At 42.1% G+C, this 18647-nt stretch overlaps 1 protein-coding gene across 1 annotated transcript; it reads left to right on the top strand.

The window, feature by feature from the left end:
* Positions 1-3263: 3263 nt before the first annotated feature.
* Positions 3264-18305, top strand: GTSE1 (G2 and S-phase expressed 1). The gene is made up of 11 exons (XM_018552504.1): positions 3264-3309; positions 6172-6229; positions 8032-8686; positions 8947-9117; positions 10040-10175; positions 10317-10700; positions 10802-10874; positions 12291-12527; positions 13190-13355; positions 15207-15359; positions 18190-18305. The coding sequence occupies exons 1-11, from the start codon at positions 3294-3296 to the stop codon at positions 18271-18273; spliced, it is 2133 nt and encodes a 710-aa protein (XP_018408006.1). The 5' UTR covers positions 3264-3293; the 3' UTR covers positions 18274-18305.
* Positions 18306-18647: the final 342 nt, after the last annotated feature.

The following is an 18647-nucleotide window of genomic DNA, read 5'->3' as shown; positions in this document are numbered from 1 at the left end:
TTAAATGTGTGCCGGGGGTTTGGAATGGGGGGCGAAGTGTATTATGTGTGTGTGGGGGGGAGGGAGTGTATTCTTATGTGTGAGGGGGGGTTTGGAAGGGGGGGAATGTATTAAATGTGTGCGGGGGGGATTGGAATGGGGAGAGTACCCTATATTTCAGGTACGATTAGGGATTCCTGTGTCACAAACTTGCGTTTTCCTGCAGCAGGAATCCCTAATCTGGCATTTACATGCAGCAACTGTCACCCATTCAAGTTAATGATCAGGTGACAGTCGCTGCATGTACACGCCTGCATAACGAATGTAATCGTATGTGATATGATTACATGCAGTTACAAAAACAATCACTCTCCCTGGATACACAATTGTGTAACCACTGATACTGACAGATTCCTAATTGCATGTAATCCTTTCACATATGATTACATGCGGTGTGCAGGCGCTTACATGCAGCAGCTGTCACCCGATCAGTAATTTGAATCGGTGACAGTTGCTGCTTGTAACATGCATACATTAAATCTGGTACCGTATATAGTAGCAGCCACCACAGGACTAAAAAATGTGTCCACTGGTCCCCGACTGAATTGAGTTTGAGACCCCTGCCTTAATGCATGGTTTAATGTGTGTGTTAGCCTGCATTCACACCCGAGCTCATCTTATTTCAGGCAATTTAGAAGATTTGTTTTGCCCATTTTTAAGGTGTTTTTATGCTTCAGTTTTACAGCTTTAGGCTACATTCACACTAGGTGCCATTAGATACATTCATATGCATTGAAAATGATTTTCTAAACACATATATATGCATCTAGAAATGCACCGATACTGGTTTTTCGGTATCAAGTGTGAATACCGATATTTATCTTTCAGTACTCGCCGATAACGATTACCAATACCGGTTCTTCCCTAGCATGGAACCAGCTTCCCGGGCAATCAGGAAGCCGGACGGCATGTCGTTACCTGCCATCCGCCTTCCTGATTGGCCGGAAAGTTGGCTCCATGCTGATTGACTGGGAAACCGGCTTCCTGGCCAATCAGAATCGAGGCGGCCAAACAGCATGGAGCCGGCTTCCCAGCCAATCAGGAAGCAGGACGGCGAGTCATTACCCGCCGCATGGCCTCCTGATTGGCTGGGAAGCCAGCTCCATGTTCCCTCGCAGCACTGCTGGTCAGAGGAAATGTCCCTCTGACCAAAAGTTCCAGTATCAGGGGTAAGTATCGGAGCATTTGGGCGAGTATGAGTACCGATCCATCCCTATATGTATTCAATGATTTCTAATGGATCTATTCACACCTTGCGTTTAGAAACTTTTATCTGCAGTCAGTTTACCTGATTTTAGAAATGATAGAAGTTCAGGTGCGTCCAGGAATCGATTTGAACTTCTAAACGCACCATGTAAGTGTGAATTGATGGTAGGTACCAGATGCATCTCTAAAAGCATATGAATGAAAAAGCATGCCATTTATCACATCTGGAAGCATAAACACAGCATCTAGCCTGACAGATTTTTCTCTTCTTATAGAGCACAAAAATGCAAGTGTGAATGTAGCCTAAGTCAATTTAGTTACTAAGAGGAGGAGGAGGTAGTTGTTGGATGCAAAAAATGTGTTAGTGCATTTTTTTTAAGCTGTTTCCTTTGCAGTCTATGGGACAAAAAACAAAGGTAAAGAGCTTATGTACTTTTTTTTTTGCTTCAAGCTCTGCAATTCTCGGGTGTGACCATTGAAAATAATGGGAATCTTCATGGTGAGTGTTGTCGTGCTTCAGGAAACATGCAACAAAGCGTTCAGGTGTGAATGCAGGCTTTATGCAATGCACCAGACTGCAGTGATGTGAATGGGCCCTCAGGATGGAAATAAACCCATCCCCCATCTTCTCCAGTTCCAGTTTATAGAAACCTTGTCCCCTGTACTGTCTTCTTATACTATATTACATAAACATTACAACTAAATGCCATTTCTGAAGAGCTACCACAGAATCTATCAATGTCATTAAGAAAAAATCATATCAATCACTCAGCCCTGGTCTTAGCTCCAGCATATCCTTCCAGGTGATGGAACCTGCAGACAACACGACAATGCTGCAGCGAGCTCATTGGAAGCCAATAAAGCTGGAGAAGGTGTGCGAACTACATTTCCCACAATGCTCCGCGATTTCACGTCGCGCGTGCAGCACGTAAGCACGGCTCTTTAAAGCAACCAATCAAAGGCTAGCGTTCTTCGTCACATGTCGTGTAGTGAGGTCAGAGGGAATTTTGAATCGTAGGCCGTTTGTGTGGCTGAGGTGGTGATATTATCTTGTGAGTGCCGGTAGGATCGCACGCTGTGCCGCCGCTTATCGTTCGCTACCTTCCGATAATTGAGGTAGTACTATAGCTGTGTCTGTTGTGATAGGTGTGCATGGAAGAACTGATGGTTTCTACAGGGTGGTGAGGGTTACGGTCAGCTCCTCTAGTTATTTTAGGGTTAGGTTTACTTAATTTTTCATTTGATTTCTCTTTAGGAATGAATCAAGGCAAATTTAAAGGCACAGTACACCTTTCTGACCACGTTGTATGTTACAGCTCTATTTAGTGAGTAACACAGCAGGATCACATTCCCTCCACCCTCAAAAAGCGCCCCTTATTACCTGAATGAGGGGGGGGAGGGGTGGATGATGCTTCTCCCTGCACTGACCACACAGCCATGTCATCAGTTCACAAATCCATTTACAGAATCTGTCAATGGAAGACTACCAAGTCCCATCTGTCACCATGGCAGTAGGACTTGTAGATCTGATTAGAACATTAATGTGGTGACCTCCCCTCAGTTGTAGTCCATTGATGACTTCCTCCAGCCCCATAATGGTAGATCTATACCTCCCACATGGACCTGGGTTTGTGATGTAAACATTCAGGATCCTGGGCATCTGATCGCAGTTGCAATGCTCTTCAAGCCTGAATGCAAAACATTAGTAATTAAACATTAATAAAGCGTTCTTTTATCAATGTAGGTTCATTTATTTATTTTGCTCAAAATATAGACCATGCCTTTAATGAAACCCTGTCCTGAAACTACAATAAGCCACTAGGCTGTCCTGATCACAGATCAATACTTGCCTCTTGAACACACTACAGTGACATTAAAATCAAGTCTGTTAAACTTTTTGCTCATGCCAAGGAGATGGTTAATGTTGGTTGGTTGGCTGTAATAATTTTGATAACCTGCACATTTACAGGGTCATTATTGCCATCTAATTTTAGTCACTTTATTTTTGTCTAGGTGGCTTAGTTAAAAGCAGCAAGCCTCTTCCCAGAATGGATGTTGGCACTGGTAAGTATTACACTTTCCTTTATTTTACAGCAGCCTTTAAGGCTCATTCAGATGGGCGTGCATGTCCGTGTGGTGTGCACACCTGTAAAGTCCCGATCCTGGAAGGCAGAGGACAGGAATCACCAGCACTCAGTATTATCAGTAAATATGTCCATTAATTGGACACCATCACAGTGAGGAAAGCCAATGATTCGGGGCCACGCAGGGTCCCTTCATCAGAGCAAAAAGGTGTGATGTGTCCAATAAATGGACATATTTACAGATAATACTGAGTGCTGGTGATTCCTGTCCTCTGTCTTGTGTTTGCATGGCGCCATCCGTGGTCATCACTGCGAGCACCATTTCCTATATAGGCTGGGAGCGTTGTAAGGAGTGCAGAGGGACTCTCTCTACCTACGTCTGATCCTGGAAGGGACAGGTGCTCTGTGTAATTGTGTTCTTCCCTATGGTAGTATGCGGTCACATGCACACCCAAACCTGCACACCTACGCACTTGGGTCACAGACAGTGTGCGTCCACATGCGAGCACCCGGACCTGCATGGCTGTTCAGGTGTGAATGTGTGTAACTGCATGCAGCAGCCTCCTCCCACAGGGAAGAACAGGCTGCTGCACGCAATTACACGCAGCACTTGTTCCTTCCGGGATCCAGTTTCTTTATGGGTGTGCACACCTGTCTGTATGAGCACTTAAAATGGACCTTTAACCTCAAATTGGACAAATCTTTATTATTCCCCTTCCTGAAAAGCTATGTAAAAATAATCTAAAACTGCTGCATGTATTAAAAGGAAAAAAAAAGTATCGAATTTGATCACTTCCCCCGCTTCACAGGCCTTCAGTTTCATGCCTATGCTTTTATAACCTCACAAGATATCAATTGTACATGCATGTAAATGTTAGTATGTATCTCGTACAATTAAAATCTTGTTGGTGTTAAAATCTTGTGAGATTTCACAGTTGCATTCCCGAGATCTGCCTGCAGCCTCTAGTGACGTACTCTTCCCAGGAGGCTGTGTAAAGGCACAGACTGTCACCATTACCTGAGGCCTGGCAAACGGGAGCTGGTCAAAGTTAGTGCTTTAATAAATAAATACTGCAACTTCAAGTAGAGTACAGAGCTGTTCAAAAAGGGCGATTTTTAATGACAAAGGTTTGTCCAATATGATGTGAAAGGTCTGCTTTTTGTGAAAAAGTAGGTACTAGGCACTTTCGCTCTGTTTGGTGTCAACATGCTTTCATTTTCAGGTTATCTAGTTTTTAGTTCTGCCTCTGGCACTTGTGGAGGTGTGGGAGTCCCTCTTCCCCTACACAACCTGCAGCCTTGTGAGGGTGATGATATCCTCCCAGTGAAATCTTTAAAGTAGCCCCAGATCTTGCGGAGAGAATGCTCCCAACACTGTGCTGCAACGTCTTTTCAGAAAATATGAAGTCCTGGACATTTCCCAGGATCGTCAGCGGATGTCACCCCCTGCACTGCAGGTTATGGGGAAAGGGGACTGTATAATATCTAACTCCCCTATGCAGGTTTAGTGTTCCACCAAAGGGGAGAGGTCTTTAAGAAGTAAATGAGCTTGTAAACAAACTTCTACAGAGCTTTCATACACTGTTGAGCAATTTATCCTCTGTTTGCAGCAGAAGTGCTTTCACTTTTAGCAGCTCGGCTTACCCTGACATGGCAGCCTTCCATCCTTCCAATCTCTAATGTAAACACAAAGCCGATGCATATGAAGAGACTTCAATGCTTCTTTTGTGAAATTGAGGTTGAATTGTTCCACAGTGTATGCTGGTAGAGAGGTCGGTAAGGGCTTGTTCTGAAGCTTATTTACATCTAGAAATATTTCAGTGTCAATATTCTTTCCACAGGTTCACTTGAAGTCCACCTACTAGTGTGCATAATTTAGTGATCATTGTGTACATTGGTAGCAGTTGGGTATCAATTACTTGGACATTTGTAAAAGGCTTATATTGCACACTTCTGTTTTTGCCCTGACCTTTATTTCTAAGTGGGTTTGTTTTTGGCAGACATAGGAAGTAAAGGTGCCCATACACCTTGCGATTATCGGACAAAACTTTTCGTTCGATGATCGAATAGTCGTACGATTTTCGTTTGACGGCCCCATCCTGCCCCGATGATCGCAAGATTAATTTAGCCGTAATTAACGAAAGGCACCTGGACGAAATGCGGTAAATGATTTGCCGTATTTTCGTTCTACTAGATCGTACGACTTTTGACGGACGGAAACGCCAGCAACCTTATGAAAATCGTACGATCTAGCAAAGTTTTCAAACATGCTTGACCGTCAAAAGTCATACGATTGTACAGTACTATCGGTCGGGCACTCTATTCACAGGTTACGATTGTCGTACGAAAAGTCGATTGCATACGATTATCGTACGATAATCGTAAGGTGTATGGGCACCTTTTAGTTGTACATTAGGTGAGATGGCCCTGCAGTTTCTCCATTCTGAAATGGAGTGGATTGTAGAGGTCATAAGCATGCAGTTCCTAAGGTTTCTGAAATGGACACGCTAACAGAGCATAGCAATTCTGTCATCAGATTATTGAAAACCTACTGTGATCTCTAGACCTCGCAGAGCAGAGATTTGGCTATGCGTTATCTATAAAGGACAAAGGCATGCATTTTGCATATGTGACAGGTAGCTTTGTAATTTCCCTAATGAACAAGTTCTTTGAAATTCCCTGGCATAGGCTTCTCTGGTCAGGTGCCTTCTAAGTTAAAGAGCAAGGATTGAACATTGAGATCAGAACATGTACAGACACTTTTTGAGGATTGCATTACCCTGCAACAAAACTATTTTATCATGGTTTGAAATGCAAGCTTATTTCCAATTTGTATTTATAGATTTCACCTTTCTGGCAGATGAGAAGTTTGACTTTGATATATCCCTATCTCCTTCAAGGTATGCTATATCCCTATCTCCTTTAAAGGTATGCTATCATGAACAGTTTCTGAAAGTGATGAGAAATCTTGATCTGTCACAAGAATAGAGGGGAAACTTCCAGTGGGGACACCGGTCTTGATGTCGCCAGTCTGAGCAGATTTTCTCCCACTTCCTTCTGTGTCTGCAGGGCAGGTGGGGGGAGTTTTGGTTTTAGATTTACTTTAATGCTTACCTGAAGTAAGGTTTAGTTGGGTAAACAAAGGGATTTGCAACCTTTCAAAGAGATCTCTGTACTCTTGACAATACCTTCATCCCCTTTTATTCCCTATAGCTGGCCATACACCTATAGATTTTCTATGGTCAGGTGGAAAAAGTGCAACAGATTCCTCTATCTACGCTAAACCTGTGTGGAACAATCTGATTGGATGCAGGCATTGTTTAGGTGTTTTGAGAGCCAGCAGGGCCCACTAAAAAGTTGCTGAAGCTTGGCCCAGTGGGAGATTCCTCCATTCACACAGTTTAGCATAGATGGGGGAATCTGCTTCACTTTTTCCATCTGGCTATAGAAAATCTCTGTAGGTGTATGGGCAGCTTTAGGGCTTGAACAGACCAGAACAGTTTTTGTCTGCACCTGAAATGCATCCCAATGTATTCCTATGGTATTACTGTTCACACCAGTGCAGTCTGTTCTGGTGGGGGCAAAAAAATTGCTTGCATGTGCTATTTTTCTGGTCTGGAACGCATGTGAATGCATATCAGATGCATGCAAACGCACTGGTCTGCACCTTTGATGGGAAGGGGGTTTAACACCGCGGATGTCAACTGGTTAAGCTTAAAAAAAAAAAGCACTAAAACGTTACAGATCTGGTCAAGAAAATGGTGTGAACCTGACCTTAGGGCTAGGCCATCTTTGTTCGGGCATTGCTCAGGCTCAGCATGTGCTTTCCAGGCTATAATGCAATCATGTTAATTCTGTGCCGTTGTTTCTTGCACAGATCAACTCACCTGCTGCTTCTCACTTGGGACTTGCTATAAAGGTGGCCATACACTTTACAAGCCTCGCAAGACTTTTGCCTTGCGAGGGTTGTAAAGTAATTAAAAAAACGTACCATCTGCCCATCTTGGACAGACAGATCGTACTTGCGATCATCGCAAGCCCGCCCCTCTCAGGGGCGGGCTTCCGATGACTCCACTGAGGGGCGGGCTTCCGATGAGTGTAAACGGGCAGTGTGCACATAAGCACACCGGCCCGTTCGGCAGTTGTTGTACCAGCAGGCCACTAACTCGCCGAGAATCGCACGATTCTCGTCGGGGTTTCTAGCATGCTGGTTCGACGGAAGACGTGCGACTGTACAGTAGAAACGGTCGCACGCCTTCCATACACTGCACGATTATCTTACGATCGTGGGATTTCCCGCGATTCTCGTACGATCGTGCAGTGAATGGGCACCTTTAAGCTGCAATGTACATTCTGAGGGAGAGAAGACTAAGGAAATGCTTTTCTATTTCCTGCAGTATACTAATATAATTCTCAATGGTACACTGAGCCCCTCTCCAAGTCTGAAATGTATGGCCAGTACACAAACTACTGAAATACACAGTGGTCATACCCATATCTATATGTTGGAGGGGGATTCAGGTTTAAAGCAGCTGTAAGCCCTGGCACTGCCAATCGATCATCACACTTTATAGACCCTTCTTATCAAATGCACTCTATTTTTAAAATGTGTATAAAATCAGTTGAATATCATGGTATTGAGCCTTTTTTTTTAAATCTTTATTTTGGCACTTATATTTTGCTTACTGTTTTTCTCCATTAGTGCTAAAGACACTGAAGATTGTGATGATGAAGTGTTCATTGGTCCAGTTAAACACAAAGAAAAATGTGTTCTTGCAGCTATCCAATTACATGAATCTGATAAGAAAACGTCTCCTTCAGATGATCAGTCTGTCTGGAGTCCTCTAAGTGGTGATAAATTCGTTGAAATATTCAAAGAAGCTCACTTGCTGGCACTACAGCTGGGATGTTCTACGAATGATGACAGAAAAGAGGAGCCACTGCAACCTGCCCCAAACCAAGCAGTGGAGAAATTTGTACAGGAATCAAAGTCCAAATTAAAACTTTTTGATGCATTTAATGGGGTCGATAAAACCCCAGTTGCTATTAAAAGAGAGACTTATTGTATACAGGATAGCCCTCTCCAACAGCTTCCGCCATCAATCCAACAGCAGACTATGCGACCTAACAAACACATTGAACGTACGGAGGCTCAAAAATCTCAAATCTTGGCAAGCCCCTTAAAAGGACCAAAAGTAGTTAAGAGTCTGTTGGTCTCTCCTCTTACACAGAAAGCTAAGGCTCCCCAGGCTAAAACTACTGTTCCACCGCTTGGCACTGGTAGAATTGTTAGCAGATTGCAACCTATGAGGGCAGCCACTGCACAATTAAAGAATAACACTTTAACCGTGGAAAAGGTATGTACTGGCTTGCTGAATGGCTACATACATATTAATGAATACAGAGCTGCATACATTTGTGTAATCCCATTTATTTTTTTGTCTTGTTCAGCTTTAATCCTTGTGTTGGGTAGTTGTCTGAAGTTTTGCTATTGTAAGCTTGGGTTTTATGTGGGAAATGTCAGGTTAACTATTTTTGGAATAAGGCTTTTACATTTTCTGAAGTTGCAATGGCATAACTCTCTCTATCCTGGCCTACTGTATATCATCCTATTTAGCCCAAAGGTACTAAAAAACAGAGCCCTGTGGCAAGGAAGAATCTGAGCAGTATGGGTTCTACAGAAGATCTGCTTTCTGGCAATTCCAGCATCGCATCTGATATCAGTGACTCTTCTTTTAATAACAGCTCTATAGGGCAGAGCAAGAGGACCCTGGCTCTTCCTAACAAGGTAATTTCCAGCCACACTTCTATAACACTATACACAGTGAGTGCAAGTTCTTGCGTTTTGAAGGCAGATTAAAATGGTGATTTATTCTTAGGTTTTGTAATCATTTTTGGGTTGGTCAAAACAGTTTTTATACTTTAAAATGCATGTTAACTATTCAGTAAGTATAGCCAAAAGGGTGAGGGTGAAATCTTCCAAGGTGGTACCTATTTCAATGACAGATGTCTATGGAGGGACACAGATGGCAAAACAATACATTGTAGGCTGTACGAATTCATGCCCAGACTATGGACATGGAAGGGTTTACATATTTGAAAGTTAAAGGGTAATCCCAACCCTCCACCATTACCTGCCAGTGTACAGTTCGTGCACTGCAGCCCCACACTGAGGATTGAGCATAACACTTACAAATGACAAGCGCTTAGTGGTCAGCATAGTCACATGTAGCGAAAAGTTATGAATAATGGGGATGGGCAGAGGTTGCAGAATTCTCCAGGTAACCTAATTTTCTCACATTTTGTGGCAAAATTGAATTGCCCTTTTAAAGAGCTTTAAAATGAGCATTTGTTGACCTCTGGCTGCATGTAATGTGAATTAATTTTCTAGTTAAGGCAGCCTCTGGTCTTGGAGCCATCAGAACATGGAGGTGCTCAGCTGTGACCACTTCGAGGTTTTAGAGCTGACCTTAACCTGCTGGTCTGGCTGTGGACAAAGGTTATCTGGTATAATCTGTGCTTCAGCTTCAACAGAGTGCAGATTGGACATCAGAGATCCAATAGACCTCCTGATGTCTCTTTAAATAGAACCTGTCACCTGCACTATGCTTTGACATAGGAGTCTTGCATATTAAAAGGGGGGGGTGCTTACTAGGATAGATGCATTCATATAATTTTTTTTTTTTCTCTACATTAAACCTTGTTTTTAGCTTAATTTAGGCAAAACACAGTTTAAAACCCCTTCTGCTGCTGGTCCCAGGAGGAATACTTCGTCTTCATCATCTTCCCATTCCAGTATAAACACTAGTTTGAATTCCAGTCTGTCGTCTCCACCTGCTGCCAGTGGTAAGCTAGAAATCTCTCTTGTAGAAAACCTTGTGGTGTGTGGATCTGCACACATTTGTTGCTTAACCATAATTTGTATTCATTTTCAGATAGTGCATACATTTATGGTATCTTTCAAAATATATCTTTTATCCTTTTTAGCTAAACTGAATTCCTCCCTTCACACGTCCCTGAACACCTCAATAAACGGCTCAAGACTAAAGCCCAATACAAACAGATTTGCACTTGTCCGTCCTCTTGGTGGAATAGGATCTGCATTGAAGGTGGCCAGCTCTGACTCCAACCACCACCGCCTAAAACCAAATGCAGCACCAAAAGCAAATGGTAACAAACCTGCATCTGTGTCTATGGCCCAGCCGCAGACTCCAACTGGCAAAGTTCACAGACAGACTTCTGCACCCAATCTACACAGACTGCTTCCTCCTGCTAAACCGGAAAGTGGCGTAAAGGCACTGTCCACAAAGCCGCAGGCAAGAGTATTGCCCACTCCAACAAGCAGATTAAGGCCACCACAAAAGCCGGAGGGTAAGATTGAATCGCAATATGTACTGCAATTAATCTGAGCATTAGAAGCGGCAGCAATATACTTAATGGCCTTGGTGTTTTTTTATAATTTTTGTTAGCAGGGCAGTCGCCTGACCACACAGCAAAAAGGTCCCTGAAGCCAACACGATTACTTTCATGTGGGGACATTGGAAGGTAATGTCAATAGTTATGTATTGAAGACTGATTTGTAAGACCCGTAAAGGTGTTTTTATAAAATGTTTTGCAGAGCGAACATCTTGGTTTTTAGATTTGGTTTACATTATGACCATTAGATGGTGATGAGGAGCATAGGAATCCTCTATGCTCTTTAGCTCACTTTACTCTTCATAATGCATACAGCTCTTTTATAAATGCGCACCCCATAGAATATTATAAAAGAAGAGTGCATATTTGATATCCGCTCACAGTTCTGCTCCCTAGAATTACTTAATATCGATGCTTGCATTTTACAGCCTATTAAAATAATTCTGGCTGCAGTATTGAGCCTAGGGTATGTTATGGAGTTTGTGCTTAAAGTGACCCTGTCAGGAAGTCAACAAAATTAGAGACAAGACCCTGTGAAGAAAGGCGGTTTATACATGACTGTAAGCCTATTGAAGAGGTTCGACTCTGCTGCCTGTGCTTTGTATTTTCAGGCTGGTGCTGTGAAGCAATTTGCCTGACCAACTAAGCACAGTAAAAAAAAGATTACAACTAACATTTTTGTTCGCTGGTAAATGTAGCCATCTTGTTTTGTTTTTGTGTGTGTGCTTCTAACACTTAAAGTGGATCTTTACCCCTTTTTCCTAAAAATCACATCAGCATACAGCTCTGCATACTGATCTGAAATCCTCTTAAAAATCATTAGTTGGTGAAAACTTTAGTTTACTTTTGTTTTTCCACTTCATGGTCCTCGTTGGCACAAATGATGTAATTGTGCCCAGGCATTGCATCCTGGGAAGGTTACATTAGCAGAGCACTGCTGGCAAATCTCATCTGTGATCTTGGGGAAAGGCATTTCCTCCCCTGAGATGGGCATGGTCATATGTGCCAGAGATCCAGGAGATATAGCAATATGCCCTTGATAAAAATGAACACTGTGAGAAGGATGGGGAAGAAAAGAAAAACAAGGTATGCAAAAATAAAAAGCCTGCAATTATCTAAAAGTATGTGTTTGTAGATTTTCCATTACTAAACCTTTCTTAAGGTGTATTTGTTGTCATTTCAAAAATATGGGTAAAGTTCATCTTTATGTTAAATAAAACAATCCTTGGGTGGCATCTTTTTAATGGATCTCGGTATGCTTCCACATGCAAATTGCAGAAATTTGCATTTGTAATTATGCATTTTTCACCATGCGTCAAATGGGCAGGTTCAATTATAGATGTCTGAGTTCATAGGGCACTACTCTATCCTTGTACACATCTGTCTCGCATCTGAAATTCTGTGGTTTGATGCAAGTTTCATTTACTATTCAAAAGTTGGCAATTGCTTCTTAAGCCGCTGTCCATGTTTAGGTTGGTGGTGCCATGAACTGCAGAAAATGTTTGACCTTTTTGTGTGTTTTTTGTTTTTTCCTCTTTTCTGTAGTGGTTCTGTACAAAGCACTCCAATAGGATCGAAAGGTATGCAGATGAACTCTAGTTTAATAGGAAGATGCATATCAGCAACACCCACTTCAAAGTTTTCATCCGCTTTACCTACATCAGTTAGTCGCAGAACATCTGGAATCTTAACAACGCCAAGGACTGTCCCAAGGGCTATTCCATCTCTGCGTTCTATACCAGCTTTGCAGGCGTCCACGTCCTCCCGGAAGTTGCCTGTTGGGTAAATGCATTCTTCCTTTTTTTTTTTTTCTTCTGGAAATCTTAAACCTTTTGTATTACATTAGTGCTTGTTTATGTCATTTCTCTGTGCTTATATAAAATGTAAAAAACATTTTTGGGTTGCTAGTGCTGTAAACATTAATTTAGAACTTGGTTATATGCCTTTTGTGTCTGAAGCTAGTTTTAATAAGTGGTGTGAACGTGCAATATTATAGCTAGTAACAATTCTATCAATTCCTTTTTATTGTATTGGCACAAATACTAGTAATTGAGGCTTGTAAAGCTGACCCTTGATGAAAGTTGTAGGAATTTTACCAGAGAAGATTCTGAGCAATGAGATCCTTTTGAGAAGAGTCTTGGTAGTTACAAGGTTAATGGAACATCTGGAACTGTCTGGTAAAGTGGTAAAACATGATACATGAAGCCACAACTGAGACCTTTACTTCTTACATACACGTTGATATCGGTATGGAATTAGACAGATTACTTATGAAAGCATTTGGAGAAACTCCTGTGAAAAAATGTCTGACCCAAGAACTTACTGGTGAATGCTCTGCACTTCCATAGCTCTTTATTTATTCAAGTCTGAGTGATGGTCCTCCCTAATGTACAGTTTTCTTTTGTGATTTTAAAGATTTTTTTTTTTTGTATAATATCTTCTAGATCTACGGAGTGTGAGCAAGTGAAGCCCAAGCTCACTAACAGTCCAAGTTCGCCTAATGAAGACAATACTATTCCTCCCGAAATCTGTTGTTCTCTAAACTTCTCTCCCGAGAATAAGCCAGTGTCGGACAAGCAACAAATGGTGACATTACCACCTTGCACCGAGGTAATGTATCTATAGGTATTGTAATAGTTTCCAATGTCTCTTCCTCGCCACTTTTTCAGTGGTCAGAATAAACTGATTTTAGATGTGAGCACGTACACATACTGTGGTATATATCGACCAGCCATAACTTTATGACCACTGAAAGGTGAATTGAATAACATCTGGTTACAATGGCACCTGGAAATGGGTGGGGTATATTGGGCAGCAAATTAACATTTTGTCACAGACGTGCTGGAAGCAGAAAAATTGGACAAGTGTAGGGGTTTTTTTTTTTTATCTATCATTTTTATTTTATATTCCAACATTACATTAGACAAATAGACACTTGCATTTTTACCACAAACATATACACGAAAAATTAGATAATTAAATAAATAATAATTTAACATTCACAATATCCTGCCTCTACAATCTTCTAATCCCCCAGAGATTTAAAAAAAAGGGGGTGTAAGAGGTGAGGTATCCCCCGGGAACACCCTAAAATTCTTCGGGACCCACAGTGCTGTTCTTAATCTAGTCTGGCATAAGTGCTCCTCTATTATTGCCCATTTTTTATCCGATGTAGGGGCGAACCATTCCACTATGCGTGATAAAGAGGCGGCCATATAATATTGATTAAAATCTGGTAAGCCCAATCCTCCGTTCAGTTTAGGGCGCATCAGTGTCTTATGTGAAATTCTTATATGGTTAGTACCCCAGACAAATGTATTAACTTTAGATTGAAGTATAGATAGATATTTCCTGGGGACCGTAACCGGTAATGTCTGAAATAAAAATAGAAATTTAGGGAGAATATTCATTTTTACCAAATTTATCCTTCCCAGCCATGAAATGGTCAGGTGCCTCCAGCTACCCAGTTCGTCATTCAACCCATTCAGCATAGTAACATAGTTAACCTGATATAATTCAGAAAGCTGCGGGGTTAAATAAATGCCCAGATACTTCATCCTCTGTTTCTGCCAGCTAAAGGGGAAAAGAGGTTGTAATTGAGCCTCCATTTCCCTGGGTGTATTAATGTTCAGTATCTCTGAATGTGGGGGTTTGAGCAACTTTGACGAGGGCCAAATTGTGATGGCTAGACAAACTGGGTCAGAGCAGCTCCACAACTGCAGCTCTTGTAGGATGTTCCCAGTCTGCAGAAGTTAGAACCTAAGAAAAGTGGGCCAAAGAAGGTGAACTGGAGACAGGGTCATGGGGTGCCAAGGTGGAAGGTTTCTGAACACAGTGCATCAGTTTGTTGCATTTGAGGCTACGTAGCCACAGACTGGTTAGGGTTGTCCACTGCCAAAAGCACCTACAATGGGCACATAAGCCTCAGAATTGGACTATGGAGCAATTAGAAGTCTGAATCATGTTTTTCCTTTTACATCATGTGGATGACTGGATGCGCGCATGTTGCTTGCCTGTGGAAGAGATGGTGAATCCTGGTGCTATGGGAAGAAGGCAAGCCTTGGGGAGGAAGTGTGATGCTTGGTTCCAGATAAGGGGACCTACTCAATATGGAGGTAGTAATGTTATGGCTGCTTTAGGCTTTGGTCATAGTTGATTCATTCTGTGTGGTCACTATTTAACATATTACATTTATTGCTGACATGCATCTACTTTCAGAGATGGGTAAAGATTAACATCCCAAAATATACTGATAGGCAACAATCAGGCAATGATATACAATACAAAAGTGGCATGTGAGTTAGAGATTTGGGCACGTTGCATAATGTAACATACAGCAGATCACAAGAGTGCCAGGTAAATCATAGATTTAGGGATGTGGTAAAGGTTTTTTGTTTTTTTGTTTTACCAACTTGTAAATATTTGAAAGCCTTAAACATTTAGTGTCATTTTCTTTAATAGGATTTATTGATTGATATTGAGGTGGAGAAAACAAATACTAAAATTCGGAAGCAGTCTCCAATTGATTATGACAGTCAACCTCTAATTGATCTTTCAAATACCCCTGAACTGAACAAGCAACTTATCCCACTGAAACCAACAAGTGTTTCCCAGGTAATTGTTTGTGTGTGTTTTTGTTTTTATTTGTTAAAAGACTAAATGGTTAGCAAAAAGGGGAGCTAGATAGTTTTGTATGTGACCTTGCTTTGTCAGGGAATGTAATCTAGGCAATCAGATTTGAAAGGAAACCTTGAACATGCATACAGAGGTCCAAACCAATGTGCCTCCAGGCAAAGCTGTATATACAAGGCTACCTTACTTTTTAAAATCACTCTTATTAGTAGAGTGGTTTTCCTGGGAGCACCGATCCATGTCAATCAGGCTGCAATATATATCTGATAGAGGTGCACCAAAATATCTGCCAAAAAATGGCACTTTGGGCAAAATGCCGAAAGTATCATCTTTCTGATGAAATTGTGGTGCATCCGTGTTTTCTCTCCTTGCTGGGTGCTGCTCTGTCCCCTCTGATGCAGAGCAGCTTCCTCTGGGGAGGAGAGAAACTCAGGGCGGAGAGCGCTGTGAGCAGTGTCGCAGGAGGCTGAGCTCTCCTCCCGCACCGCCTTGCTCAGCCTCCTGTAACACAGGATGGAGAGCAGTGTAGGGGCCGAGACGGCTCTGACCTGTTACAGGAGGCTGAGTCGGCTGTCAAAGGAGACTGAGCTCTCCTCCCCGCATCGCCTGCTCAGCCTCTTGTGACAGCAAGTCAGGCTGGAGAGTGGTTACGAGTAGGGATGCACCGATACTGGTATTTTGGTACCGATAATTTTTTTTTCGGTACTCGCTGATGCCATTTACCGAGTCCTAACGGAAGTCCTATTCAGGAATGACTTGACACCTGGCATCCCGAGCAACAAGAAAAATCTGTCCCTTGTTACCTTGGTATGTCCAGACTCACCCCTGGGGCATCTAAAGCCAGAACGCGGCCTTCCTCCAGAGCCATCTGGCCGGCCAATCAGGAAGCCGGGCGCCATGTAATGACGCAACGCCCTGCTTCCTGATTGGCCGAGAGGCCGGCTCCATGCTCCCTCGTCATGAGATGACGAGGAAGCATTGAAGCCAGCTTCCTGGCCAGAGTGCCGGGCGCTGAGTCATTACACGGAAGCTGGCCAATCAGGAAGCCGGGCAGCTCGTCATTACACACTGCCCGGCTTCCTAAATTGGCCGAGAAGTCTGCTCCATACTTTCTCTTCACAAGTGATGAGAGCATGGAGCTGCTTCCCGGCCAATCTGGAAACAGGGCAGCGTGTAATGACGCGCTGCCCGGCTTCCTGATACAGGAAGTACTCGTGCCAGGCATCGGAGCATTTGACCGAGTAAGAGTACTCGCCCAAATACCCGGTATCGGCACAGATATCGATACTAGTATCGGTGCATCCATAGTTAGGAGCACTCGGCGATTAACTAATTGCTGACTGTAAATATTTGAGGACATAGTGAAGTGGATTTATCAAAACTGGAGCTGACAATCTGAAGCGGCGGCATGGCAACCAATCCGCTTCTGTCTTTTTAAAATCTTAACTCAACAAACTGAAGAGAAGCTGATTTTGTGTGCTCCAGTTTTTATAAATCCTCATCTGTATGTTTACTGTGTCCCCAATTATGAAATGCTCTACCTCACTTCCTGTTCAATTATAATTAGTAGACCTGGTAACCATACTATGTCCATAAGTTATGAATGAACAGGAATATTCTATACGAACAGGGGCTCCATCTTTTTCTATTTTAAAGTGAAATATCAGGGGTCTCTTTAGACCCCTGATATTTCCCAGAGCCCCTGACAGTAAAGTTTAAAAAATAGTTTAATTTTAAATAACATTTTAATTTTTAAAAGGTAAGAAAAAAAATGTTGGTTTCGGCCAGACAATTTATTTTTCAGTTTCAGTCAAAATTCCTCTAGTATAGGATTAAGATTCTTAGCTAGAAAAAAGAGGAATAAACATGCATAAAGCGAAAGCCTATACATTATTTATTACATTGCTCAGAAAGCAAGCCTGGGCTGAGACTGAATCTTCTGAACAGCCGAGGAGCTCCAGCACCTATTTCTGTACTTTGCATTTGATGACGTTTAAGCACTTTGTGGTTTAACTTCACACTTCCATTGTACATTCCTTGCTCTCCTAGTCGGTGTCGGAGTTGCACAGATAAAATGGTGGTCACACACAACAGACTATCATTTTTTCAAATTAGATTTTTGTCATCCCTTCTGTCCTCAGACCACAAAACAGCAAGATTGAAATTGACACTAAACTCGGGAGTTAAATCTTAAATACATTCGGTTAGTAGAAAAAATGTACTTGAATGTATCTTATTTGTGTATCACTCGGCTGTAGATTCTCAAATCATCTCTGAATTGGTCCTTCCTTCCTTCTGGAGGGTGGTTACATTTGTTCCCCATGGTAATGTGTGTGTTGTAATGTAGCCACCACTCCAAGCTTACTTCTGTGATGGGACTACAATCTCAATACAAATTAGTGAACTAGATGGGGGTTGTAGTCCATGGGAGTGAGCTTGGAGTGGTGGCTACTTTACAACACACAAAGGGACCATGGGGAACAAAAGTAGCCCCCCTCCAGATGGACAGTGTCGGCACCAATTCACAGATGATTTGAGGATCTACAGCTGAGTGATACACAGAAAGATACTTTTGTTAAATCTTAGAAATAAAATCAAGTACACTTCTTCCTTAGGCAAGTTGGGGGGAATGTGTTAAAATATGTGGTCATGGCACAGATCTCTGCGCTTTCCTCTTACTAAAAATATTTGCTGTGTGTGTTTTGGACTGACTTTTAAAAAAAAAATATTCAATGAGTTAATATTCTATTTGTGATCTGTATGGTGGCTATCTCTTCAGTAATATACATATTTCTCTTTCTCATCCTTTCAGTTAATTGACTTGAGTTCTCCTCTCATAAAGCTGAGCCCTGAAGCCAACAAAGAGAACATGGACTCTCCCCTCCTAAAGTTTTGAATCAGACAGTATATAGAACTTGAGAATTGTGGCCCATTAATTGGAATGAAGAATTTGCTTTGTACAGCCAGGCACTACTTGAAAGAAATATCAAAAATGTGCACAATATGTAGTCTGTCTCGTAAATCTGTCACTACCACAAACAAAGGTACAGTGCATGAACTTCGTACATTTCTTCTCCCAGCATAACCTCATCTCAGGCCACTGAAACTTCAGTAGTGCAAAGAGCGGCCCACATGCCTGCTGTCAGTTCCTACTGGCTACTATGATGGAGGTGTTGACACTGGCCTGCTAAAGAAGCCCAGAATTTGGGGAGTTTAGGGTACATCTAAATATGTAGATATTGCTAGTCTATTAAGAACCTTACTACTACA

This window comes from Nanorana parkeri, unplaced genomic scaffold (assembly GCF_000935625.1).
Source record: "Nanorana parkeri isolate BGI_ZX_2015 unplaced genomic scaffold, ASM93562v1 scaffold90, whole genome shotgun sequence".
Lineage (NCBI taxonomy): Eukaryota > Metazoa > Chordata > Amphibia > Anura > Dicroglossidae > Nanorana > Nanorana parkeri.
The sequence above is the reverse complement of the archived record's forward strand: the minus strand, read 5'-3'. Positions and strand labels throughout refer to the sequence as shown.

What these genes read in the sequence shown, in the direction of transcription:
- GTSE1 (XM_018552504.1), top strand. An exon ending in ATATCCCTATCTCCTTCAAG is followed by an intron (nt 6,230 to 8,031) that starts GTATGCTATATC and finishes TTTCTCCATTAG; the next exon opens with TGCTAAAGACACTGAAGATT. An exon ending in CCCTGGCTCTTCCTAACAAG is followed by an intron (nt 9,118 to 10,039) that starts GTAATTTCCAGC and finishes CCTTGTTTTTAG; the next exon opens with CTTAATTTAGGCAAAACACA.